The sequence below is a fragment of the Oryctolagus cuniculus genome, chromosome 2 (assembly GCF_964237555.1).
Source record: "Oryctolagus cuniculus chromosome 2, mOryCun1.1, whole genome shotgun sequence".
NCBI classification, from domain to species: Eukaryota; Metazoa; Chordata; class Mammalia; order Lagomorpha; family Leporidae; genus Oryctolagus; species Oryctolagus cuniculus.
Window position 1 is genome coordinate 101,992,966 of NC_091433.1, and position 27,938 is coordinate 102,020,903.

At 48.3% G+C, this 27,938-nt stretch overlaps 1 protein-coding gene across 11 annotated transcripts in view; it reads left to right on the top strand.

Annotated features, from left to right (window-relative positions):
- Positions 1-27,938, top strand: part of ST6GAL2 (ST6 beta-galactoside alpha-2,6-sialyltransferase 2) — a 76,127-nt gene that overhangs the window by 34,185 nt on the left and 14,004 nt on the right. For 10 of the 11 annotated variants that reach the window (XM_017339285.3, XM_051834815.2, XM_008253020.4 and 7 more), the window contains 4 exons: positions 8,474-9,452; positions 18,232-18,329; positions 19,776-19,877; positions 21,579-21,753. In XM_017339285.3, the coding sequence (XP_017194774.2) occupies positions 8,534-9,452; positions 18,232-18,329; positions 19,776-19,877; positions 21,579-21,753 (1,294 nt within the window). In that variant the 5' untranslated portion in view covers positions 8,474-8,533. Of the gene's footprint in view, positions 1-8,473; positions 9,453-18,231; positions 18,330-19,775; positions 19,878-21,578; positions 21,754-24,938; positions 27,074-27,938 lie in introns of those variants that run through there. The other variant, XM_070068697.1, reaches the window with a different exon arrangement.

Below are 27,938 nucleotides of genomic sequence, written 5' to 3' on the forward strand. Positions count from 1 at the left end.
AGCTCCCTGAGGGCAAAGCATCATGCCGTATATATCCAGCCTTACTTCAGTTTTAATAAACATTTGTTGAATTATAGAGGAATAAATTATAAGCTGATTAACACAGTGAATCCATTAGAAGATACTTATCAGGCATTCAGTGTACAGCAGGTTTATGTTTTTTGATAGAAACAGCACAGAGAGGAGTTTACTTAGGCACTGTCTTTGGTGCTTATTAGCTGGAATCAGACAGTAGTGTTAATCTAAACTGGCACCTGTCAATGTAGCATCCCTTAAAGAGAGGAATACCATCAAGCATGTGCCCAAGGGACCAGTCTTCCATAGGGAAATCTACGCTGGTGAGTCCACTTTCTCCATTTTTACAGGTTTTTCAAAACCTAGATGGAAAGATAATAGTAATTGAGCTCCCACTTTGGGCCGGGCACTGTGCTAAGCATGGCTGCTTAGTTATCTGTCTCATGAGCAATGATACCTTAAGCATTGCTGTGACTCAGTGTTTGATGCAGAAACGGATGCACCAGGAATTTATTCAGAATCTAAGCACGCACAGCTGCCTGACCACAGGGCTTTCTGGTCAATCAGGCATCACCTTTACTCCATATAACAGGCAGTGTCATGTCTGCACATTCAATGTCTATGCCAGGGATGCTGGCCGGTCAGTGTGATGCCAGCACTCCCTTGCCTTGGCACACTGCCCCCTGCCAGCTCACTGTGATGCCCTCGACCCCTAGGATGGTGAGCAACCCACAATGTTTCTCCTGAGAGATGGTGGCCACTGCTGTTATAGAAGCCTTCTTTTTTTTTTTTTTAACTTTTATTTAATGAATATAAATTTCCAAAGTACGATTTATGGATTACAATGGCTTCCCCCCCATACCGTCCCTCCCACCCACAACCCTCCCCTTTCCCACTCCCTCTCCCCTTCCATTCACATCAAGATTCATTCTCGATTATCTTAATATACAGAAGATCAGCTTAGTATACATTAAGTAAGGATTTCAGCAGTTTGCTCCCACACAGAAACATAAAGTGAAAAATAATAGATGAATTTTTTTTAAATGATGATGAAATCAGATCAGACCTATTGTCATGTTTAATCCCAGTGAGAGTCAAGTTGGGAGTTGATAATTTTTTTTTTTTTAACAGAGGATCAGTTTAGTATACATTAAGTAAAGATTTCAACAGTTTGCACCCCCATAGAAACACAAAGTGAAATATATTGTTTGAGTACTCTTTATAGCCTTCTTGCATGGGCCACCTGCCAGCCACCTGCACTTTCAGCCCAAAGCCCACTTCACATTTTTTGGCATCCAGGTGAACCTGTCCAGTCTCAAGGGCAGCTCTGCAGCCTTCCATATTCTTGACTAGTGGACATCAGTACTGATGCAAATTTACAGCTGCAGTCATGAGCCTGGGCACATTACTGGTATCAAGTGTAAATATTTGATTGCTAATTATTGTAAAACAAACAGGCCCCAGTGGTGTCCAAAGCAGGAAGCCAGCAGACCTCAGCTGATAGGCAGTTTGTGTTGCCCCCGCACAACCAATGACAGACGTCTGGAATCGCTGCCACCAACTGAAAGCTGCCCAGAGCGGCTCACATATGTGAGTCTTTGCCTTGCAAACCATTTCCCATCTGCCCTGCCTCTCGAGCAAAAATCCTGTACTGCTGAAATCATCTGAGACTGAAAGGCAAGGCATCTGCTTGTGAGAGCGGCACACCCTCATCCGGCCTGGGCAAGACATCTGTCCACCATACATATTCTCGTCGCAGGCTCCTTGGCTCAGGCATGCCCTGGCTTGAACAAATCTGCCATACAGATGCCTCCTTCCATGTCCAACACCAGATGCCCTCCCCACTCCAGGATCACTTTAATCCCTGTTCCTCCACCACTGTGTATTAGGCAGTCCTGGGTCTGTACCACAAAGCAGTCAGAATTGGTTTGCCTTCCTGCCTAGAGGGCACACACCTTGCTGTCCAAGGCCGTCACACCTGTAGCCTTTCTGAAAACGCTAATGAGTTGGCAGCACATTCTGACGATGCAAAATCAACCAGGGAATTGTCTCAAGGCCAAGCTCTCAAAAAATGCCAGGCAGGTGAGGCTGCGTTCTGCGGTCTACCTGGGGAACAGAAACAGGGGCGCTGTGGGGAAGGAGACGGGAGGGGATCACGTGGCCCAGCTAATTCAGAGTGTCGGCCTAAAACTGGGCCAAAGAAAAAGATCTCACCAAGATTCTAACGGTGCTTGAGTAGCACCCAGCAATTTTTTTCTGACTTCATGATGCAGAGAAAAAAAAGACAGGAGCTGGCTGGCGCCGCGGCTCACTAGGCTAATCCTCCGCCTAGCGGCGCCGGCACACTGGGTTCTAGTCCCAGTCGGGGCGCCGGGTTCTGTCCCGGTTGCCCCTCTTCCAGGCCAGCTCTCTGCTGTGGCCAGGGAGTGCAGTGAAGGATGGCCCAAATCCTTCGGCCCTGCACCCCATGGGAGACCAGGAGGAAGCACCTGACTCCTGGCTTTGGATCAGCGCGGTGCGCCGGCCACAGCAGCCATTGGAGGGTGAACCAACGGCAAAGGAAGACCTTTCTCTCTGTCTCTCCCTTTCACTAGCCACTCTGCCTGTCAAAAAAATAAAATAATTAATTAAATAAAGAAAGACAGGGGCTTTGGGATGGCACATTTGAAGGGAACCACTTGCGGCCCTGGTGTTGCTAAAATCCAGATGAGACTGCTTGTTGAGGTGTTTGCTGTAGACTGAACTGACATAGGAATTAAAATGGTATGTGTGAGGTGCTCTGCACACTGCCTGGTGCAGAGTGGGCACTTTGTAAACAGTAGGCCTCAATCCCCTGCTGCTGGCTGGCTCCGCCAGCACCCTAACTCCTGTTGGGACTGCTGTTGACAATAGAAGCCTAATCTAGAACAACTTAACAACCAAGTCCCTGCTTGTACAGTGAGCAAGGCATCGCCTTGATCCCAAACCACCCCCAAGGCCCTGTTAGGGCAAACCTATTGTAGTGCTTTCTCCCACTTATTTTATTACTATTACTGTTTCGGTAAAGATTTATTTACTTGAAAGGCAGAGTGACCGAGAGAGTGAGAGAGAGCTTGAATCAGCTGGTTCACTTCTCAAATGGCTACAGCAAGAGCTGGGGCTGGGCTAGGTCAATATCTAGAGGCAGGAACTCGATTCAGGTCTCCCACATGGGTGGCAGGGACCAAAATCTTCGGGCCATCATCTGCTGCCTCCTAGACACTAGCAGGAAGCTGGATCAGAAATGGAGGCAGGACTCCATTCTAAGCACCCTGAATCAGGTTGTAAGTGTCCCAAGTGGGAGCCTAACCCAGAGGTTAGGCTACAATGTCCTATCCCCATCTTACATTATAAACTCCAGTCATTGATTTTGTTCATTTCATACGTACAGATTGGGACTGTCAGTCCCCATCAGAGGCTAGCCCACTATGGCTGCTGGAAAGACAAGAGTGAGATGTGCTTATTCCCCTCCAGAGCTTGCAACCTTCCCCAAGGCTGGTGGCTCTGTACCTGAATGTGAAAGGAAACCCAAGCTCTGGTGCGCGCGTTTAAAACTTATGCCTTTGGGGCCCACATGGTGGCACAGTGGGTAAAGCCACCACCTTCAACACTGGCATCCCGTAAGTGTGCCTGTTCCTGTCCCACCTGCCCCACTTCCCATTCAGCTCTCTGCTAATGGCCTGGGAAAAGCAGCGAAAGACCGCTCAAGTGTTTGGGTCCCTGCCACCCAAGTGGGAAACCTGGATGAAGTTCCTGGCTCCTGGCTTTGGCCTGGAGCAATCCTGGTCTTTGCAACTACTTAGGGAGTGAACCAGCAGATGGAAGACCACCCCCCTTTGCTACTCACTCTGTAACTCTTTCAAATACATAATAAATCTTTAGAATAAAACAAAACTTATGGCTTTGCAAAGTGAGGTTATTTGGGTCTGCCAGCCATAGTGCTGCCCTTCCTAGCACATGGGACTACACCATCCATCCATAGCTCCCCACTGCAAGGAGCAGGCACCGCAGTGGGGCTGCCATTCCTAAAACAATGACTTTGCGAGGCTGCCTGGATCTCACTCCTTAGATACGGAAGGAGGTGCTTTCCTGCCACCAGGATGCTTCGCTGTGCTCCTTGAACTTCCTGTTCTTCTGGACATTAGCCTAAAAACCATCAGCTGGGACTAGAGAGAGAATGAATCGGGGCATGGGCTCTTAGCATTCTGCACTTAGCACTCTGGGGACATTCTTAGAGAAAAGAAAACAGAAAGGGCCCTGTAAATGTGCACGGGGTTGTGCAGACAGAAAGTTTCCAGCTGGGGAAGCACCTTGCTGTCTCCTGCAGGCTCAGTGATTTCTCAGACATGTGACAGTGACACGAGCTAATTTTAGAAACATGATTCTCGAAAGAAAATGACTCCTGAAAGCTACGAGGATACACGCGCGTGTCTCATAATAGCTCACACTAAATCTTCTTCAGTATTTCAATGTTAAAATAAACACTTGGATTTAAGATTAGTTCAGACAACTGTGAGACACAAAAAAAGAACCCTGGTGCTTCTCAAAACCATAGAAAACCTGGCCAGCTGGAGGGTGTAGCAGATCCATCAATCAAAGAGCATAGCAAAAGAAAAAAAAAAAAACAACTCTGCATTCAAGAAAACTGGTGATAAAAGCCTGTCCCCTCCAGGGCTTGGGAGGGACATCATTAAAATGGCAAGGCCTAGAATTAACCTCTCTTTGCCCTTGGACAAGAGGAGTTAGCAGCCTGAACTGTAGGCTGCATGGTGGCCTTCCTCTGTGGCACTGTTTGCATTTCCTAATTTCATCTGACAACTTGTGATAAATTGGGCCTTTTGGAAAACGTGATTTCTTTCAGAACCATTTGAGGGAGAATTTAAACAGTCTTTTGTACTAGCCTGAATATCCATGGGGGATTTCAACTTGCTTCTTTGTTTGGGAATTAGTATCTAAGAGAAGAGCACCAGCCTTCATGATACGCGATTGTAGAAGGATCCAGTTTCCAGCAGTGGGGCCCTCTGAGTTTTCCTGCAAAAATAGGAGTTTCCTGGAGTCTTGGCAAGAAAGGAAACAGCAGTGGGAGAACCGCGGGAGTGGAGAGAAGTAGTGCAAAGGGCAGAGGGCACTCACCAAGGAGAGGAGGAGAAGGCCATGCGGGGAACCGGCAAGAACCCAACAGCAGCAGCGCCCCAGCCATCCTGGGCAGAACACACGGGAAGGTCTGATTCAGGAGCACCTTGCCATGGGCGCCTGGGGACACACAATTTGCCTGACGGGCCTCTTACAGTTCCCTGATGTCATTCAGATCAGAGCAGCTAATGGGGGGCTACTGCAGAGGGGATCCCAGCTGACTTCGGTTAAGCTCTGTCATCCTAATGTTTCAGACGCACTCCATTAGAGAGAAAAGTGGGCTTCCCATCGCCTGGCCTGCCTGCCTTTCTGTTAGGCAGCGTTGCCATTGCCAGGAAAAGGACGACTCACGGCTTCAATCTTGATGACGTCCCCACCTCCACTGTACCCTGGACTTGCCACAAGCACACGATGAGTGAGCCCCATGCTGTGCAGAGCCATTTCCGTGGCGTTGTCTAGCAGAGAGCTTGCTGTTTGTCTTTGAGATTTCATCACTTTGGAGAACACTCGCTTAATTGGCCAGGGAAGGTGTGCGGCGAAGGCTTCTGAGGATCAAAAGTCGAAGCCAAATCCTGAGTCCAGGCAGCAAACCCACTTCTTTCTATCATTACGATGCATTCTGAGCCAGGTAATTCTCCTTAGTGGAAAAACATCTTTCTTTGCACTGGGATGCATATTCCTTTCACAGGTGCCCAGGTGAACTCTGCCTCTTTTTACTTCCGAGGGCGCCTTGCAGAGAACACACTGTCCAGTGTCCTCACCTCCTCTGTCCTGCTAGGCTCTTCTTTACCTTTCTGTGTGTCCCCAGATGTCCTTTTTATCCCCCCCTCTTCCATGTCTGGCGTCTCACATACAAGCAAGGCTTCCATTCTCCTCCATCGGGACCCAGGTCTTTGCACCTGATGAAGTCTATGCCTGATCATCTGAATCCTGCATGAAACCAAGCAGGGTCACTTTCTCAGCGGGTAGCACTCCTCTGGATGCCACTGAACTTGGGCAAAGTTATGTAGCTGATGCTGGAGGCGCTGGCCCAGGCCAGGCGTTTTTCAACTTCTTCCCAACAGCTCACTGCTTCCCAGCATTGTGTCACCTTCCCCCACTCTGCACAGCCTGCCCCTTTGCCTCTGTGTTTTAAAAACCATTCACAGCAAATGCTGAAATTAGCAACCTCTGTTTGCCATTCTTTGGTCACCCACGAGAGCTGCTGTGGCAGTGCTGGGTAAAGAGGCAGAAAAACTGAGTCTACAAGGCCTCTAATCCAGCCCTGGTGTGAGAAAATAAAAACTCAGGCTCCGGGAATAGAGCTTCTTAAACTCTTGGAATTTTCTAGGTAATAGGGCTGTCTTTCTTGTGCTAATGCGTTCACTGGGGGAGGCTCCTGTGGGCTTGGGGAGGGGGGTTGGTTACCTGAAAACCCAACCAGGTGTCACGAGGTTGGAAGTTTGGACTTGCCTGACCTCCAAGGAAACTAGGGCACCTGGAGGTTGAATTCCATCACTTGGCCCATGACTGAATCGATCAAGGAAAGCTCTGCACGCAGGCTCAGGGAGTTTCTGGTCACAGGGCATTTTGATGTGTCAGGAGGGTGCCCCACCAGATTCCACTGGGAGGAGGTATCTGCTGGCGCATCCCCTCCAGATCCCACTCTGTGTGTATCCTTTCCAATAAAAGTATAACCACACACTTTCCTCACTTCTGCTAGTCACTCAGCAAATTGTCAAACCTGAAGGGTGTCACAGGAATGCCCCCCACTTTGGTGGCTGAACTGTCAGATGTGTGGTGGCCTGGGGACCCCACCCTCAGCTGTCATCTGAAATCAGGGCAGTGTCCTGGGGAGGACTGAACCCTTGACACAGGGGGTCTGCGCTGCCTGCAGGTACTGAGTGTCAGTGCAATGCGCCTAGTTCAGACAGGAACAGAGTAACAGCCCTGTAGAAGATACTGCTGAGTGTCTGCACACTGTGCCTGTCCACAAACTGCTCATTACCAGCTCCCAAACAGAGATACTCAGAACTTGAACTTCAGCATTTAGAAACCTGGACAGCAACCGGAAATGGTCACAACAATTAGGTACGGAAATGTAAAAATATCAGACAGTGGCAATTTGGGGGAAAATGACCCCTCATCACAGATAGTTTGAGGAGCCTAATTTAGAGACTGTAAGCTGAGTTGGTGTGAGCAGATGGAAGCAGAATTCACTGCTAGAAGTGGGCCTAAAATCAGCCCTAGAACTAAGCAGATGGCTTGAACGTAAATGTCTGAAGCTTGCTCTCTCTGTGGTTTGGGGCAAGTTACTAAACTCCTGTTTGGGCTGCAGTGTCTTCATCCATAAAACAGATACAGCAGGGCCGGCGCCGTGGCTCACTAGGCTAATCCTCCGCCTTGCGGCGCCAGCACACCAGGTTCTAGTCCCAGTCGGGGGCGCCGGATTCTGTCCCGGTTGCCCCTCTTCCAGGCCAGCTCTCTGCTGTGGCCTGGGAGTGCAGTGGAGGATGGCCCAAGTCCTTGGGCTCTGCACCCGCATGGGAGACCAGGAGAAGCACCTAGCTCGTGGCTTCGGATCAGCACAATGCTTTTTTCAAAAAAAAAAAAAAAAAAAAAACAGATACAGCAGTACTTCCTACCTTAGATGCTGGATAAATCAAAAGCAGATATAATCCAGGACAAGTGTTAAGCGCAAGGTGTGGCACGTAACAAATTGACTGCCGGTGTCATTTCCCTCTGTGTTCCTTTCTTGGCATCAGGGATTCTGGCTTAGCTGCAAAAGCAGACGGCATTATTTAGGGGCAAGGTCAAAGTCAGCAGGCAGCGTGGCATCATGTTCTCCCGCAGCCACAGTCGCTCAGGCTGGCTTCATTCAGCACCACCAGTGGACTCCTGGCGATGTCTGGGCAGGCTCCCAGGTCTGGCGGAAGACTGACAATCTGCTACGGTTGTCACCCCTGAAAAAGGCACAGAGCTGCTGCTACTGTAGGATGTATATGAGCCAGCCTGCAGCCTTGGGTGGTCCGACAGTAGGGGAGAGAGGGCAAATCAGCCCAATTCTCCTGCTTTGGAGTTCCTTAAACTCAGGCACAGTGGGGCCCCCTTAAAGCGGGCAGACAGATCCGCTTTGCCTCACCTGGGGACGGTATGGCTAATACATAGGCACCAGCTGAGATGGTGAGGTCAGGGCGTCACCCCTAATGTAGGACTCTGCTTTCTGATGCCCCCATTCCCAAGCACCACTCAGCAAGGCTACCAACAGCGGCGTCCGTCCCGCGGGTGTCTCACTCTGGCTAACCTTAGCTCTCCGCTGTTTTTTCAGGTTGCTCCCGCCTGCCTCCCACGACTTCAAGCTCCGAGGTGCTGACCCCAGAGCTCTGCCATGAAACCACACCTGAAGCAATGGAGACAGCGGATGCTCTTCGGGATCTTCGCTTGGGGGCTCCTCTTTTCGGTGGTCTTCATCTACTTTACCGACAGCAACCCCGCTGAGCCGGTGCCCAGCTCCTTCTCCTTCCTGGAGACGCAAGGGCTCCTGCCGGTCCAGGGCAAGCAGCGGGCCATCATGGGCGCCCTGCACGAGCCCTCCTCGCCCGGGGGCGCGGACGCCAGCAGGGTGCTGCCGGGGGCGCAGGTGGCCGGTGCCTTCCACTCCGGACCCGGCGACCCGCAGCAATGGGCACAGGTGCCTGCCAGGTTTGAAGATGAAGACGAGTTTTTTGCATCCCAGGTCGGGAGAAAGTCCCAAAGTGCTTTCTACCCGGAGGACTACGACTCCTTGTTTGTGGCGGCTCGGCCAGGGTGGCCCAGCCACACCCAGGGGACCCTGGGGCTCCCCTCCCCGGGGGCGCCGGGCCAAAGTCCGCATCGCGAGAAAAGGCGGCACAGGCGACAGCGCCGGAGCCGCGCACCTCTGGACGAAGGCGAGGACGGGGACCGGCTGGCCGCCTCCATGTCCAGGGCCTTCCTATACCGGCTCTGGAAGGGGAACGTCTCCTCCAAAATGCTGAACCCGCGCCTGCAGAAGGCCATGCGGGACTACCTGGCGGCCAACAAGCACGGGGTGCGCTTCCGGGGCCCGCGGGCGGCGCGCCGGAGCCGGGCCCAGCTGCTGTGCGAGCTGCGTAGACGCGCGCAGGTGCGGACGCTGGACGGCACCGAGGCGCCCTTCGCGGCGTTGGGCTGGCGGCGCCTGGTGCCCGCCGTGCCCCTCAGCCAGCTGCACCCGCGCGGCCTGCGCACCTGCGCCGTCGTCATGTCCGCCGGCGCCATCCTCAACTCCTCCCTGGGGGAGGAAATAGGTGGGTCCTCCTGTGATGCGGGAAGCTGGCCAGGGGCCGCTGGCCTTAGCTGGGGAGTCGGTCTGGGACCCCAGCGGAGGTCTCAGAGTGACCCTGGAGCAGGGCCCCTATTCTTAGAGCTGGTGCCTTGCGGCACACGCTAGCACCTGGCATCTTTCCTTACTGCCCCCATAGAAGCCGCGGTCTCCATCGCAGGCTCCGAGCCTGGCTCCCGCCAAAGCCTGGTGAACCCATCCTGTGATGGGAACATGGGGGAGAAACTCCAAGAGGAATAGGAGTGCAGCAGACCCCCCAAGTATGAGCAGCTCCAGAGACGAGGCCGCATGAACATTAGTTTCCTTAGGTCTCGTGTCTGAATCGTGGTCCTGGGGCTCCCAAGAGAGCCGAAGGGCTGTAGAGAACACACTTTCCAATGGGCAAGTGAGCACTTTCCTCTTCGGTTTTGATCCAAACCTAACCTGTGTGTCTCTGCCCCGGGAGCCCAGTGGGAGCCTTCTCCAACATGGGGGATAACTCTATGGGGTCTGGGTTTCTGTCTTCCAAGTCTCCACAGTCGGGACTCTCCACCGAAACAGAGCAGTAGGATAGAGAGACAGAGGGGAGGGGGGGTAGTGGTGGGGGAGGGGGGAGAGGGGGGGAAGGAGGAGGAGGGGGGAGAGAGAGGTTTATTTTAAGGACTTGTCTCAGCATGTTTCTGGGGGGCAGGCCAACAGGTGGGGGAACTCAGGCTGTATCACATTCTACAGGTTGAACTCCTTCCAACGTCTGTTTGTTCTTAAGTGCTAGGAAGAGGCCCACTGACATAGGTGACCGTAATCAGAGTCTGCAGATTTCAGTTCATCACATTTAACAAATGCCTTCCTGGCAACAGCTAGACAGGCATTTGACCAACTGTGCACCATAGCCTGGACAACTTAGCACAAGCATCACAGATCCCAGTGTCCCCTGGCTGAAGGAAGCAAGTTAGGGTTAAGCGTATTCCCTTCCCAGAGCCCAGGCTCTGCACGGAAGGGCTGGCATTGGCTCTCCGTGGCATTCTGAGCCTCACAGGATCACACTCCTATCCCTACCTTCCCCAGCCTCTCCCTCTCCAGAGATACACAGCCTCCCATCTTCCTGTAGCCGCTCTCTGCCTCCGCGGTTTTTTTTTTGTTTGTTTTTTTTTTTTTGTTTTTTTTTTAGAGGGGTGGGGAGGGGGCTTGGCTTGTGCTCCTGAAACTTCTCTGGATGCTCAGGCTAATTCCATTCCTCACCAGTGAGCAAGCAACTTGGCCCTTTCTGCTCATTCGTTCACTTAACAAACATGTGTTTAGCCCCTAGTATGCTCCCGGTTCTGTGGTAGGTGCAGGAAAGCAAACGGGGATCCCACACAGCCTCAGCCCCAAGTCCAGGTGTAAAACAGTCACATTTAATATCTCCTCATGGGAGATGACATTAGGTCCTAACTGGTCTGCAGGTGACGTGCAGGGTGTAGCGTCTCCTTACAAAGGCATACTCGCTGTCTCCCGGCTTCCTTTTAAACAGACCCCTTCATTGTTCTGTATCCTGGAAGACTGGCTGCAGAATGGTGAGATACTCAGTAGGCAGACTCCGAAACCCACCCTTAGCTCACATGTTCTTGGGCCGTGAGGCTGGATGAGACATTTTAAAAAAAAAATTAAAAAAAAAAAAAAAAAAAAAAAAAAAAAACAAGAGGAGTCTGGGATTGAGGTCTAGGTCCCTGTGTCCCTGGGCTGACTTTACAGCAGGCTCCTGTGTCACGTAAGTTTGTAGCTGGAGCCACTGCAGAGCAGCCTGCGATTTATTAAGAAAGAGCCGTGGTTTAGCGGTCCCCGGGGTGATATAACCCCGCGGTTCCTTCTCATTTCTGAGGACCAATGTTAATAACGGAGAGGAGGAATTTAAGTATTATGCTTTAAACAGGCAGTAACTTGCTTCTGGTTTTGTTTTCTTTTAAACACCCCTGCATCGTAAATGAAGACTATTTGGATTGCTCTCCCATGCCAGCGAGAATTCCCTAGCTCTTTATTCCTGCATAAATATCCCTGGCCAGAGACTTGTAAACTCCATTCAGCGTTTGCAAGAAAGTATGCAAGACACTGGGAAGCCCCATGTTTTGGGTGAACATGAAATACCAGTTATATCTTGGCTAGATGCTAGTGTTCATGTTTAATTTATGCTGCGTGCACTTCCAGGCAGCTTCGTGCTAAAATCACAAAATCCTCCTTATTTTGTCTCGGTTCCTTGGATTGAGACTTTCTACCTACCATTTAAGAACACCTAACGGTGACATAACTCAGTTTGTGAAAGCAAACAGTCTGGGTTTTGTAGGCTGGCATCTCAGAGCACCTGCCCTGTCTCCTTCTTCCTGCCTACCTGGGTGTCTGCCTCAGACCACATGGTTGTCCACAGTTCTCACAGGAAGATTGAGTTCAAATAGCAGATCTCCTCAAGCTGTATGGAATATTGGGGCATACTGTAGCTAAGCACACATTCCCTAAATATCGACTTGGGAAGTGGCTAAGTGAAGATCAAAGACTTAGCAAAGGTCGTGATCTGATGAAAAACTGAGGGCAGAGCTAGAAAGTGCCTGAGGCTATCTGTGTAGCCACTCCACAGGAGCTCTGCCCAGAGGCCCCCTGCAGCCTGATAGCCCCAGTACTGGGCAGCTAACTCACTCTCCCTGAAAACCACTTAGCCTTGGGTCCGTTTCGGCTGCCCTTTAGCGCCCCCTGGTGTCTGCTTCATTGACAGTGCAGCCCTGTCATCCCATCTGTTAAGACCGATTGATCCAATGTCATTGTTTTTGGTCAGAGAAGTGTGGCAATTATAAACCCTGCCACTTTAAATATACAATGGAAAAGCAAACCGAACTGCTTTGGAAACATAGAGCATCCTTTTATGGTGTCACAACAGTATCAGTTGTCGCCCATACACATCAGCAATTACAATTGGCTGTGAGACCACTGCTGGCACTCCTGTGGATGCAGACTGCAGAGAGAAAGGTCTGCCCTAACCAGCAGTGATAGCCTTGATGTGGAGGATCATGATCTGTGTCCTTGGCACTCATGTTCTGGCAAGTTGGGTTGGTAGTGGGACACAGGGGAGGAGGACAAAGAGAGAGCAGGGCACACAGTTCTGGCTGGAGAGAGCTTGGGATTCTGCATATCCTGTTATCTCAAAAATAAACACAAGAAGCCCTTTCATGTAGTCGTTTGACAAGCATTGGTGATGAACAACTTGCCAGCAGATCTGGTGCCATCACAGAGATGAAAAACGCAGACCCAGCCCTGATAGCTCACACACTCCAGTGGAGAGGGCAGACTGGAAACAGGAAGTCCAATGTCCTGTGGTTGGGAGGATGGGGGCAGGTGCAGGCAGATGGGGTGCAGGTGATGGGCTCCTCGCCCACCCTGTGGGCTGATGGCTGAGCAGGAAGAAGGGGCGAGACTTCTCTGAAGAGGTGATTGATGGCTTGCTTCTCGGGGAAATTGCCTGGTGTGCTGTATTGGTGGTAAGAACTATAGGGGATCCAGGGACATGGGGATAGGAGCGAGACAAGGCAGCCAGGAAGGCAGGAAAGCTGACACAGCTGTCTGGCACCGCTTCTTCAAGCACAAGGCTTCATTTGGTACCACTTAGAAGGTGTTTGCTACAGACAGGCTCCTGTCCAGAGAGCTTTGTATGTGTTAACTGTGTGAAGCCTGACAACCCTAAGTGATAGATAGTTATCCCCATTTTACAGGTAAGGAAATGGAGAAAGGGAGACACCCAGAGTCTGAATTCAAACCCCCTGTGCCCAGGATGTAGTGAGGTCATTCAGATGGTCCCAGGGCCCCGTTTTGAAGGTGGGAGGGAAGTGGGCCCAGAGTTGAGGGTGGCGGGGGAGGAGACCAGGGATGTGGGAGTCGAGCGAGCTGAATCCTTGCTTTGTTCTGATCCCTGGCAGCACCTGCTGTCTTGCTGTTGCAGTTTTTGCTTTCTGATCACTGCAGGCAAGGAGGAGGGGGAGCAATGCGGGCCCAAAGTGAGGCGGTGACTTGGTGCTGGCCACCTCCTGGCCTGGCAGCTCCTTGAAGGGTTTAATTTTCCTTAGTGGATGCACTCAGCTGGGCTCCATGCTCATGGTCACCACTACAACGCACCGGCTTGGAAATACCTTCTGGAATGAGACTTGACTTCCCTCCCCTTGGGCTTGCTCTATGATCCATTCCTTTTCTAAACATGAACGGATGACTTAGCTTCGTGGGCTGCACAACACATGCCTGTGTGATAGATACCCTCTCTGCTCCCACTCCCCGTCCCCTGCCAACCCTTCCTGCTAACTGGCAGCTTCCTGCAGGAGCAGTGTCCATCCCTATAACCAGTGCCACCTAGAGGCAGGCAGCCTTGTAGCTCTTCAGATGCATACCACTTCCAAAGGAGATCCATCCCTCTGCCTAGGGAGTCAGGAGGCTGAGGACACAATGCCCCAGAATAAGGGACATGAAGATGCTGGGAGGTTTTCAAGCCTGACCACTATTGAGAACTACTGCTCGGTTCAGTTGAAATGCACCCACTGCTTGCTTGTCTTACTGTTGGACAGAGGCTGTGTCTATGCAGGCAGCATGGTTGCATGGGGAGCTATGGTTGGGTGTTGGGGACATCCTGCCACTCCCCTAGCCTCATGGCCGATTCTCTTGGAGCACCTGTCTCCCGTGCCGGAAGTGGCTTCTCACTTCTGCCTCATCACAGGGTTACCAGCCCTGGGTCTTGCATGTGTGATCCGCTGAGACCCTAGGGACCCATTGAGGGGCTCCATAGTTGAAAACTCTTTTTGTAATAATGCCAGATATATTTTCCTTTATAACTGTTCACATTTGCACTGACAATATGAGAGCAAAGATGGATCAAACTGTTGACTGCTTAGCACCGCTCAGGGCAGCAGGGCCAAGGATCCTTGTTGGAATGATATTTTTGACTATTAAGCATTGCAGTGAAAGAAGAGAGTGCCACTTCCACTTATGGGCGACCATGAGGAGCTGTAAGAATGATTACATTAATGGAACCTTCAGCCCTGCAGTACACGTGTGTTTTAGATTCTGAGTGAAGAGTGGGAAACAGGAGAATGGACTCTGACATCTCAGGGCACAATGGAAAAGCGCTTATGTGATTGCCTTGTGAGCTGAACCAAACAGTCTGGGCATGAAATACAATTTTCACTTGCAGCAAATGACAGATAGACATGGTTTAATTATTCAGACTTTGATGTTTGGCACATAATTTCTCAGAAAAGAATTAAGTGAGCCTGGCACTTTTAGGAAAATGACTGCATTTGTTTTCAGTGATAAAATTCATTGATTTTGATTGTGCGCTTGGAAGTTACCTACATTTGAAAATAGACAAGACCCATGGTGATATCAACTAGTGCAGGTTTCGAAAAATACTTTATAATGAAATGCATCAATGGTTGGAAGATTTGCCTAATTTGTCGAACTGGTAGTTTTCAAATGATCACAGTGGAATATTATAAAATTAATCATGGATAAAAGATCATTTTAAGAGAAAGATAGACTGATGGATTTTAGCACAGCAGAGCTTGTTGGATTCTCTGACTTGCAATTGTTCCTTTTTGATTTTTTTTAAAGTCTGCATTTTGGCAGCCTCGTTTTCTTTGAAGTAGGACTCTGATGAGATTCTGCCTGGTGGGTGAGTGCAGGCTGGGATGAAATAGAACCTTGCTTTGTACTTAAACAATTAAAATCTGGAACTATAAACTTATCAAGAAAAAAAATTCATCCATATGCTCTCTGATTACACATTACAGGCAACCAACTAACACTTGTCATGTTGTTTTAAGTTTACTTTTTTGTTTTAACATGAAAATCAAAGAAATGCATATGGATAAAGAGTTTCTGTAGCTGTTTTGTTCCTGAAACACCTGCAACCCCAAGGCTGGGCCAGACCAAGAGCCAGAGCCAGGGTCAGAGTCAGGTGGGAGACAGGAATGCAATCAGTTGAGCTGCAGGGCTGCCTCCCAGGGTCTGCACTATCAGGAAGCTGGAGTCGGGGCTAGAGCAGGCATTGGCATTGATCCCAGGTACTTCCATGTGGGATACAGGCACCTTAACCAGCGTCTTAACTGCTTCCGGGTCTGCCAGCTTGTCAAGTTTTGATGAACTATCAAAGAAGGATGTTCACAATTCTCTGAAAGGACTTTCCAAATAGTTCTTTCTTTTAACAATGTCGGAGTCTTCATACACTTCAACTTAAACAATGTAGTACAACACCAGTACAGAAGCAGAGATGAGAAACCAGCTGTCCTCTAACAAGCCGGAAGTGGAGCAGGCAGTGAGCCTCGTGGTTATGAGGCTGGTAAAGACGCGAGTGACGGGGCGGACCCATGACCAGCTGCCTACGATAATAGCATCCCAAGTGGGCACTGATTCAAGTCCTGGGTGCTCCACTGCCCATCCAGCTCTCTGTTAATGTGCTTGGGGAGGCAGTGACAGAATGGCCCCAGTCGCTGAGCCCCTGCCACCCCTGTGAGAGACCTGGATGTAGTTCTTGGCTTCTAAATTCCACCTATTTGGGGAGTGAACCAGCGAATGGAAGTGCTCTCTCCTCCACTCCATCCCCACTGTTCTGTCTCTGTATCTCTGCCTTAAAAATAAAAAAATCTTAAAAAAAAAAAAGATACTAGTAGTGTACCATGTTGGAAATACCTGGTGTGATGCCTGGCTGCAGCTCCTGACTCCAGTTTCTTGCTAATGCAGACCCTAGAAGGTAGCAGTGATGGTGCAAGTGGTTGGGTTCTTGCTGCCCTTGTAGGAGCTCCTGAGTTGAGACCCAATCTTGGCCATTTTTGGCATTTGGGAAGTGAACCAGCAGACTCTCAAATTAATGAATACATAAATATCCCGCTGTGAGAGATTCACAAACATGAATACAGTGACAGTCTTGTCACGACTTTGTTTTGTTTTTGAGAATATATTTTTTATAAAAAAGGTTATTTAAAAGTAAATTAATGAACATACAAAAATTTTCTGTTTCTAGTGTGTTGAATGTCTATATAATCCTGACAAACAAAAGTTTTTGGGTTATCAGTAATTTTTAAGAGGATAAGAGGGTTCTGAGACCAAAATATAACATCTCTTGCTTTGGATAGTCTACCTTATCTAGTTCAAAAACCATTTGAATTTTTATAAAAAAATATTCAATAAAAATAGTAAATCAATTCAAGTTGGAAAATAAAGAAGCAGCTCTTAATATAACATGTTTAGGTATTCGGGACCATTTATACAAAGCATAGATCCCCTTGAATCTAGAGATTGGCAGACTTTTCAAAGATGTTTTATATATATTTTTAAATGTATATATATTATTTATATTTCAAGAATAGAGACAGAGTTCTTCCATCTACTGGTTCACTCCCTCAAATCCAGGGTAGGACCAGGGCGAAGCCAGGAGCCCGGAACTCAATCCTGGCCTCGTATTGGGTAGCAGGGACCCCAATACTTGAGCATCATCTGCTCCCTCCCAGGGTGCACATTAGCAGGAAGCTAAGATCAGAAGCAGAGCTGGAACTTGAGCCCTGACCCTTAGGGCGCTCAAAGGCATTGGCTGGTTTCTGGGCATTTTTGAGACACATGTGTGTTTCTGGCCGGTCTTGTGCAAACGCCAGGTGAGCCCACCTTCCTCTGCCTCTCCCTCTCGGTCTCGTTGTCAGCCTGTGTCATAGGCTGTGTCATAGCTCTCCCAGGGAGCTCACAGCCCAGCATTGAGAGGACATGGGGAAGTGTGACTGTCAAATGGAATGACATGAGATGTAGATTTGTGTCCTAGTTCACGCTTGCTGGGCTACACTGCGCCACCACAGATCAAAAGGGGTCCTGACAGCTGGTGACCCTGGCGGTCTGTCCTGCCCTCCTGCAGGGCCAGGCACACGATGGCGGTGAATGTGGAGTGCTCTGTGGTTGCCGTTGCCCGTGTCTTGTAGGCAGTGTGCAAGACTGCATGGAAACCAAAGCTGGTTTTCTTTTTCAGCCTACACCAGCACCCAAAGTGGTAAGATGGGAGTGAAAGCTGTGGCTCTCACTGTGAGAAATTGGTTTTTAGAGGTTGATTTTATTTATTTGAAAGGCAGAATTAGAGAAAAGGAGAGAGAGGGAGAGAGGGAGAGAGAGAGAGAGGGAGAGAGAGAGAGAGAGAGAGAGAGACATCTTCCATCTGCTGGTTCATTCCCCAATGAATGCAATGACGGGGCTGGGCCAGGCCAAAGCCAGGAGCCTGGAACTCCATCTGCGTCTCCCACATGGGTGGTAGGAGCCCAAGCACTTTGGCCATCTTACACTGCTTTCCCAGGTACAAGAGCAGGAAGTTGGATTGAAAGTAGGCAGCCAAGACTCAAACTGGCCCTCCTAGGAGATGCCTGCCTTGCAGGTGGCAGCTTAACCCCTACTGTGCCACTATACCCAACTCTGGTTCAAAAAAATCTTGAAATCCATGCACTGTTTTTCATAGTACTGAATTTTCATGCACTTTTTAAAAAATTCCACATAAACATATAAGGTGATGATATAGGCACACACACACACACACACACGCACGCTGTCATTATACCTTTAGCAGATCCTATTCTAAATTAATAGTAAATTATCTGAATACTATGTGTATGAGTATCTTGACTTTATTTGTATGTGATTAGCCTCAGATATTGAAAACTTTGCTTTACCACTTTTTCCTAGATTATGTGATTTTACAGAGAAGAAAAGTAAGCTTGTCATTTGTGTGCCCTTAGATTCTCACGATGCAGTTCTGAGATTTAACTCTGCTCCCACACGTGGGTATGAGAAAGATGTTGGAAATAGAACCACCATGCGCATCATTAATTCCCAGGTAAATGGCGGGGTGTTTACAAGCGCATCATTAATTCCCAGGTAAATGGCGGGGTGTTTTACAAGTGTGCGTTTTACATATAAACAGCTTAACTGGGTGAGTGAGCAGAAATTATCTGGTTATCCATGTTCACTGTGTCTGCTTATTTCTGTGGGTCAAATTAGTGGGGGAAAAGTGCAGAAAATGGGGATTTAGTGTAATGTAAACAGTAGGAAATGAGTAAATAAGATGAAAAGGAAAAATCAGAGTAGATACATAAAATATATATTCTTTTTCTATCTCTCCTTCCCTCCCTCAATAGTTTCTGGATATAGATAAAAACATAAATATGGACATGTTTATGAGCATATACTTGCGTGTTGCATTTTGGGAACTGAGAAGGGCAGTTGAACACAGGAGAAACCATGGCAATAAAAAAAGGCAGGAATTCAAGAGGACAAATACCAAAGAACGGCCTCTGAGGGTTTGCAGGCTATCTTTGCAATGTCAGTCTGGTATTTGGAAATTCACAAACTAAAAATGATTTAATTGAAAAGGAAAAGACCCCCTTTCCTTGTGTTCTTAATACAAAATGTCTTCCAAATTTATGGCAAAATTATTCTTAGAACAAACCACAACAATTTCTAGGGTTTTAAAAATATGTAGAAAAAATGAGGCGATAAGTGATTTATGACGAGTTTCTTGCAGAACAAACGATTAACTTTCTGCACAGTTCACTGCGCCAGGTAGCCCGAAGCGAGGAAAGAAACAATTACCATATTTCCGTAATTCATGGATGTCATTGACTGTAAGATCTGCCATTCCTTTAATAAGAACTTCTCTGAGAGGTGGAGATAAACCCCACCAAATTAAAATACACGTCCCCTATGCAGTCCGTCCTGACTTCAGAGCCGTTACAATGTAAAGGAAAATGTACATCGTAATAGTGGTGAGCAATTGCATACTAAGATGAGGGAGAGCCGTGCATTTTTCCCCCCAAGTTGATAGCTAAAAAAGGGAGGTTGAAGAATTCTTCCCGAACCAGACATGGCCACAGAGGAAGACTGTGGCTGGTATCTGCAGCAGAGGAATTTCTTCCATCCACACCCACTACTCTCCCTCCAGATCACATGGTAGAGCGCTTGTGAAGAGCTTAGGGTCCTGAGGTAGTTCAGGAGTTAAAGTTTTCAGGAGCTGGATTCCATACCACTAGGTATGAGGAGGGAACATGTAAGACCCATTTTGTTTTGAAAGCTTCATCTCCCCAAACACTCTTTAAGGGCATCAGCAAAGTGATGGCAGCCTTTCTCTTCCCTAAAGGAAAACAGTATGAGACACTGGTGATGGTGGTGGTGGTGGTGGTGGTATGCTTACTTTCTTTAAAATTTTCACTTCTTTTTAAAATGCAATTCTGAAAAGCCAAGCACTAGCTCTGAAATTGTTTTTTTTTTCTTTATATATTTGCAGATTCTGACCAATCCCAACCATCACTTTGTCGACAGTTCGTTGTATAAAGATGTCATTTTGGTGGCCTGGGACCCTGCTCCTTATTCTGCAAACCTTAACCTGGTACGTGGCTCCCCTGGTGCCCCTACCCCAGTGGTCAGACACTGCCTTTGCCTGTTGAGGGGATCGAGGATTCTGCTGTAACACACAGAATGAACGTGATCCTGGATCCTAACTAATTACATGTGTGTGCACACCCTGTCATGATACCTAGTTACAACAGCAAACTTGGTGAGTGTTATCAGTCTAACTCCACAGTACCTTTGTTCTGGAGCTTTGGGGAAACATGTAGAAGATCTAGATGTTCAGAAATTCCTAGTTACGTTGAAGGTTGGGTTGATTATACTCAGAATTGTTCCACTGTGTTAGGGTCGCATCATCTCTCCAGGAGTTGCAAGACCTTTTGAAATAAATTAAAAGTGGTTGGCAAGAAGATTTAAACTTTGTGCATTCACAGCTTATTGTTCTCAAATGGAACGTGTTCCAGGCTTTTCTTGAGTATGTTCCTCTTTGGCTTTTGCTTCTGAGCCAGTTAAATACAAGAGAGCTGAAACAAATTCAGCACTAGCCATCAAAATACAAATAGGCTACCTCTGGGACACTGTGGCAAACCATGGCATATCCAGCTGCTTTTGGTGAAATCTGGGATGAAAGGCCAGTGAACTTGTTTTGCAGTTGAGGACTGGGAACATGGTCTTGGCTTTCAAAGCTCTATGAACTGTACCACCCCCCACCCACCATCTCCAAGTCTCAGGTCACAGTAATACCTGGCACAGTTCTGAAGCTTTCCAAAGTCTACTTTATTGATTTTTTTCTTTCTTTTTTTAAGATTTACTTATTTATCTGAAAGTCAGAGTTACACAGAAAGAAAAGGAGAGAGAGAGAGAGAGAGAGAGAGAGAGAGAGGTCTTCCATCTGCTGGTTCACTCCCCAATTGGCTTCTCTGAAACTAGGAGCCTGGAGCTTCCTCCGGGTCTTTGCACACAGGTGCAGGAGCCCAAGGACTTGGACCATAGTGGAGAGCTGGATCGGAAGTGGAGAAGTCAGGACTTGAAGTGGCACCCATATGGGATGCTGGAACTGCAGGCGGTGGCTTTACTCACTATGCCACAGCGCCGGCTCCTGATTTTTTTCATGCAATAATTTACCTACAATAAATGTATGTGTACATTTTGATGAGTGTTAACAAATTAATACACTCAAGCACCCACCATCACAATCAAGAATTAAAACATACCCATCACCCCATGTCAGTCCATCCTCATCAATCTTGCCAGTCCCAATTCCAGAACCAGGCAGCAATGATGTGTGTTCTGCCACTGTAGATGGAAAACTTATTTTTGAAATACATTGATTGAGCTCAGGGGTCAGCAGCCTTATAGCCATGACCCAACTCTGGCTACCACCTATGTTTATAAATAAAATTTTGTTAGAAGACAGCACACCATTCAGTTGTGTGATCTATGGCTGCTTCTGTGGCAGAATGGAATAGTAGTAACCAAGACTGCAGGGCTCACAAATGCTAAGGCGTTTACTATCCGTCTGGCCCCTCATCCAGTCCCTTCTCTCATTTTACTAAATATAAAGTGTTAGTGCCAACGAGAGCTAGAACCCTCCTTTCTCTGTGTGCTGGGCCTTTCACCCTGGAGGGAAGTGGCTATGGAGTCACAGGCCCCTCCCTCCAGCCCACATGCCCTGCCTCCTTTCAACACTGTGGTCCTCTGAACTTGACTGTGTGTTTTTGTTTTGTTTTCCCCACCTTAGTGGTACAAGAAGCCAGATTACAACCTGTTCACTCCGTATATTCAGCATCGTCAGAGAAATCCCAATCAGCCGTTTTACATTCTGCATCCTAAGTTTATATGGCAGCTTTGGGACATCATCCAGGAGAACACAAAGGAGAAGATTCAGCCTAACCCACCGTCCTCTGGCTTCATTGGTAGGCGTATGTTTTTGTTTTTGTTTTTTTAAGATTTATTTTTATTTATTTGAAAGAGTTACAGAGAGAGGTAGAGACAGAGAGGGAGGTCTTCCATCCACTGGTTCACTCCCCAAATGGCCGCAACAGGGAGCTGAGCTGATCTGAAGTCAGAAGCCAGGAGCTTCTTCTAGGTCTCCCACGTGGGTGCAGGGACCCAAGCACTAGGGCCATCCTCCACTGCTTTCCCAGGCCACAGCAGAGAGCTGGATCAGAAGTGGAGCAGCCAGGACTTGAACCGGCGCCCATATGGGATAACAGCACTGCAGGCGGTGGCTCCACCTGCTACGCCATAGCGCTGGCCCTGGTAGGGGTATGTTAAAAGCTGCAGTGACTGGGTAGGTGGGCAGGATGAAGCCTCATATCTAGTAAATACACAGGTGACAGAGTAGAAGCAGTTAACAGGTGGATTTGGAGAGGATATAGGTTATGCAAGGCAAAAAGGCCTTGTGTTCCATTTATTTTCCTGACTAACTACTCTGAAATACGAAGATGTGAAGCAGGGACTGTTTCTACTTCCTCTTGGGATTTTGTGGATCAGGCCCGCCGTGGCTGGGACACCCCTCTGATCCACGTGGCATTGATGGGGGTCACTTGGGGATGTTCAGCTGCCTTGTGGTGGCTGCACTTGCATGTCCAGATCTTTGGCAGGGATGACGAATGCAGGCTCAGCTGGGACCGCTACTCTTGTGCCAGTACATGGTCTTTCTTGCATGGTGGGCTCACCGTAACTCGGCTTATTAAATGGCAGCTCAAGGGGTCCTAGCGAGAATGTTACAAAAGACAGAAGATACCAATTGCCGGCTTCTTTAGGCCCCAGCTGGAGTGTCATGGGTGAGAGCATTCACAGGGCTCACCGTGTTCTGGGGAGGAAACACAGATCCCACTCCCTAATGGGCGGCTTGTCAAGGAATTTGCTGTCAGCCTTAATCCACCAGCCACTCCTGTGCACCTGCCCCATGTGCTGCCAGCTGAGGGTGCCACCACAGAATAGCAGGTCCTGTTGCATGATTGCTGATACCTAAGGGCTTCCGTGAGACTGGTCGCAGTGTCTCCTTCAGCTGGCTAAGCCAGCGACTCCACTAGCTCTATCCCAAAACAGGATTTTAGATAATAAAATAGTCACCCATGGTTTATATTGATTTCAGTCAGACGTTGATCCTCAAAGTTTGTGGTTTTACCCCATTTCTTTATCTGCGTTTCAGTTTATCACGCCATCATCTCTTTGATTTTACTCGAGTAGGGCAAGATGAAGGATTGTCTTAAATCCTCTTGGCAGTACCAAAGATGGTGGTAAAACCACACGGCGGTGGTGTGGGCCGTCAAAACCTGCACTGTTCAATAAATTCATGACCTTGCACCTTCCTTGGGCCCTGCAGGGGGTGCTCGCTAACAGAGAAGAGGATCGTGGAGACAGCACTGGTGTGGTTCCAGGCACAGGGCACACGAGTGTCCCAAGCTCAGGCTCGCAGATTTTGGAAGGGGCGAAAAGCTTCACAAAGTATTCAAGGAAAATTTGACAAAATGATTGCCTACTATTTTCCTTATGTGCTGCCTTCGCTGCCCTTTAAAAAATCCTGCCTTTGACACTCTTTGTTTCCAAGTCACTCTTTTGAAATCCTAAATTCTTCATCTTTTGTGTAGTTCCTTAGCATCCCGTTGCTTTAGGCGAGAAAGTATAATCTGGTTTGTCAGCCGAGGGTAAACAGCATAGAATAATGCTTAGACAGCCTAACAGGATGTGGCAGAAGTCTCATAAAGTCTTTTCCATACTGTGGCCATCTCATGATTTCATGGGGGTGATATCTGATTAGAGGAAAAGTTTCAAAGCACAGTGAGGGGCTGTCAGATATAATTACTGCTGACAGGAAGCTGTAAAAACTCAGGTTCCAAAGTCAGAACCAAGGGAAGTACTTTCCTATGTGTTTGTGTTGAAAGAAGTCATGCTACCCGTGAGCAGCCTCCTTTCATAGCTATTTGCCGAGAGTTGAGAGTTTTCGGAGCTCCTACTTGCGTTTCCAGGCGTCTATGGTGTGCACAAGAATTGAAGTTGGATGTCATTGCAAGTGTAGCCTGGAGAGCAGAGATCTTGAGTGTGCATTCCACTCCGTGCTTGCCAGTTGCTTCACCCTCGGACCCCTGGGATCCTCAGCTGCGAAATGGAAACGAGACTGAGGCCTCTCCGAGGATGAAGTCACTGGCCGATCTGCAGTCATCATTTTCCAGCACGGTCCTGCCCAACACGGCAGCTATTACCCACATGTGCCTCCTAAAGTTTCAATTAATTACAGTTGAAGAAGAGGAAAACTCATGTCTTAGTCCCACAAGCCTCATTTCAAGTTTTCCAGAGCCTCAGGCTCCTCCGGGAGGCCGCCGACAGTGGGGAGCCAGGCGCTTCCCACTGAAACAGAAAGCTGTGCAGGATAGCTCTATCAAGTTTGCAAACCACGCCAGGAGTGCAAAGGAGAAAGAAGCTGTTAGGGAACTGCTAGGTTCCCACGGGGTAGGATGTGCTCCATGGGTGGGGACAGCAGAAGCAGCCTGGTGTCATCCCTTACTTCACTTCCTGCCCTTGGGGCCAGTCTTGTGGCACAGCAGGCTAAGCCGTAGCCTGCGACACTGGCATCCCGTGTGGACACCAGTTCGAGTCCCAGCCCCTCAACTTCCAGCCAGCTCCCTGCTAATTCTGGAAACTTGCTCTGTCTGCCACGAAGTATGAGGCGGATGAACAAATCAAGAAGGTTTTCAGCAAAGTATTTTAAAGAAAAAAAAAAAGGCAGAGAGATGAGAAGAGCAGAGGGCAGACTCCCAGGAAAGAGCTGGGAGGGGCTCCTGCAGAAGGAAAAAGCCATTGAAGGGAAGTGATGTGGGGCTTTTATACCCACTGGAAAGATGGTGCAAGGTCCTTTAAGAAAAGTGTTCCTTGTATGGGGAGTGCATCTGGCTTCTTAAACTCCCATGTGGTTGTGACTTTTTATGGGACAAAGAGAAACTTCTATCTGGGGCCTCTTGGTGGGGAGCTGTTTGTCTTTCCAGTACTCCTGAGACTTCACGGACAGCTCCAGCCACCTGACCTTCTCCACAGCCTTTGTGCTGGAGCCTGCTCTTGCTAATCAATGAAATTCTTTATGCCTCTTGTTTTCTAGCTCCGGCTGGTTTCCCAGCTAGGCCAGGAAAATGTCCCGCATTACCAGAGGGTCCCCTTTGTTCTCTACCTTGTTACCCTCCCTGCTGTGACTCCTTCACTAACGCACCTGCGAGAGCAGTAGGAGATGGTCCAAGTCTTCCTTGGGTCCCTGCTATGCATTTGGATGGAATTTCAGGCTCCTGGCTTAGTCTGGGCATGCTACAGCCTCTGCAGGCCATTTAGGGAGTGGACCAGCAGTTAGAAGATACCTCTCTGTCTCCTCCTCCCCCCACCTTCCAAATAAATAAATCTTTAAAAAATTCACTTGCTATCCTTTCTTCTCCCCAGAAGATGGGCATAGACAGCGCCCAGGTGAGCTCTGCCAAGCACACAGCAGTGCCCTCTGCATCCACCCACCCCCATGCTGCTGTAGTCTTCTTCACCCCTCTTTCATCTGGATCAGAAGTATGCTGAGAGCTGGCATCTGATTTATGATTTATCTGACCTTCCTAAGTAACAGGAAGTGATGTCATCTGCATCTCTGTCTACTGTAAGAGTTTTTAAAAATCAATATTTTTTTTCTGTTATCGGAAAGTGTTCTTCCAATGCCCTTTCACATTCTGAGGTCGTGCTGGAAGCTTTGACTTGTCTCCACAACCCTCCCTTTGCAAACACCCTAACCTCTGACGTCAGCTCCTGGCCCTAAGGCACCACAGGCCAGCTGGGAGGAGAGATTAGGGCATTTCTGGGTCTGCAGGGTGGCCCTGATCAGAAGAGAGCCGCCTGCAGTGCCCCAGCCCCTGATCGTGTTCATCTGCACAGGATTAATCTGCACAGAGTCCCCTTCTTTCCTGACGGGCTCCTTCATGTGTGCAAAGTCACCTCCCAGGTCATTGCTTAGGTTTCCAAACCCACTGCATACATTTCTCTTCTAGGGCCTTCGAAAGAGAGGCCCCCTAACACTTGAGTGCTTGGAGCACAGAAGACATCTCCTTTGTTACCAGAGTGTGGACATCCAATGGGAGTGAGGTTCCCAGGCAGACACTCCTGGGGCCCCAAATGTAGACACCGGTGTTGCAACTCAGAGACCTTGTTACTGCGGCTGAATTCATCACCTAGGAGGAAGGGGGTGAGCAAGGGAGGGAAGAGTTATCCATCACATGGGTATTAGTTGAGGACCCCTGTGGACTGGGCACAAGGCTGCAGGGACGTGGTAGGGAGGAAACCAGACAAGGGTCCTGCACACCTGCAGCTTACAGTTTGTGTTGTGAGGGGAATGCATTACACACGTGTGTGTCCCTAGATGAAATGTAATTAGACACTGCTGTACGTGCAGTGAAAGAAAAGAGAAAGATGCATCAAGGGCTGACAGTTCCTGCTCTCAGCCTAGCACATGGTAGATGCAAATAATAATTAGAGCCAGCCACCAACTATGGGATGAAGATATTCAGGAAAAAATCGCATCTGCCCTGAATATTCCAGACTTTTTCTTGTTATTACTCCCCGAACAGCACAGTATAACAATTCTTTCATAGCGTGTGTATTGTATTGGGCATTATAAGTTATCTGGAGATGACTTAAAGTAAGTGGGAGGATATACATAGGTTATATGCCAATTCTATGTTATATAAGGACTTGAGAATCCCTGTGTTTTGGTGTCTGTTCTGGAAGTAGTTCCCAATGTATACTAGCAGACAACTGTTTTTTGGTAAAGTTCTAGCCAGCAGTTCTCAAAGTTTAGCAAGTTTCAGATTCGGTTGCTGAAAGCAAAACTTGGATGTTGAAAAGAACAAGAAGCAATGATTAGGTCACACAGTTCCTGTGGGCAGGCACTCGGGGAGCAGATCGGCAGGATTCTGACTTGCGTTTGCTCGTAAGGGCTCAGTCAAGCTGTCTTGCCCACACTGGATGACCGGCTTCCAAGATGGCTCATTAATGTGGCTGTTGGCAGGTGAGGGACCGAGGCTGTTCCTCACCACATGGACCTCTCTCTAGGGCTGCTTGGGCTTCCTCACAGCATGGTAGCTGGCTTCCCAGGAGCAAGGGATCTCAGAGAAGCAAGGGGGAAGCCGTGTGCTATTTTAATTATGTTGTGAACTGCCACATTCATTTAATTCATTTCTACACTTTGGCTCCATTGATGTGGGAGGGAGTTACTCCAAAGCTTGGTGAGCAGGGCTGGGAACACTGGGAGCCAATTTGGGAGGGTGGGGCTCTAAGTCAGTGTTTTAAACCAGATGACTGGATCCATTCCTGGAGTTTCTGAGTAAATGGAGGTGGTGAAAATTTGCATTTTTGACAAGTTCTTAAGTGATACCAATGCTCCTGGCCCTGGGAACACACTTTGAGAACCATTTCTTTTTTGTACATTTTTAGAACCTTAGAGAACATTAACAGTCTTGTCCTCAAGCCCTGTATTTACAGCTCTGCCAGCAAGGCAATGTGCATTGGGCTCAATGGGAACACATAGGATTCGTTAATAACTGCAAATTCCTTGTTTATTGCAATGTTCAAACACAAGGAAAATGATGACTTATACTTGTATTTAGTTAAAACAATAGAACATATTACTAAAACATAACTTACTTCCATCTTTGTCTCTTGGATTTTATACCAGTAAAACCTATATTCCAGCATTATTAATTTCTAACTACAAATATCATTATTCTCTTTGTTTCTTTTGAAGACATAGCTATAAAATTTACTGCCCTTGCTAATGAACTCATTTCCTGTGCTCAGAACTTATTGGAAATGACATACACAACAGCTGACTCCAGTGGTCCTTCTTAGGAGTGGATTTCTGTTTGTCTCTATGCTAGATTAATTGTTCTACTCATTAATGAGTGTGGTTTGGAAGTCAGCTGTCATTGATTTCAAGAAGCCATGCTCTCTTTATATCCCTCTCTCTGCCCAAACATAAAGAAACTCTTTTCTACTTTATAAAAAGAAGAAGGAGCCATCGTCACAATAACACTTGGGAAGGTGGTTCAGGGCCATGGGCTAAATGTCTGTCCCCCTC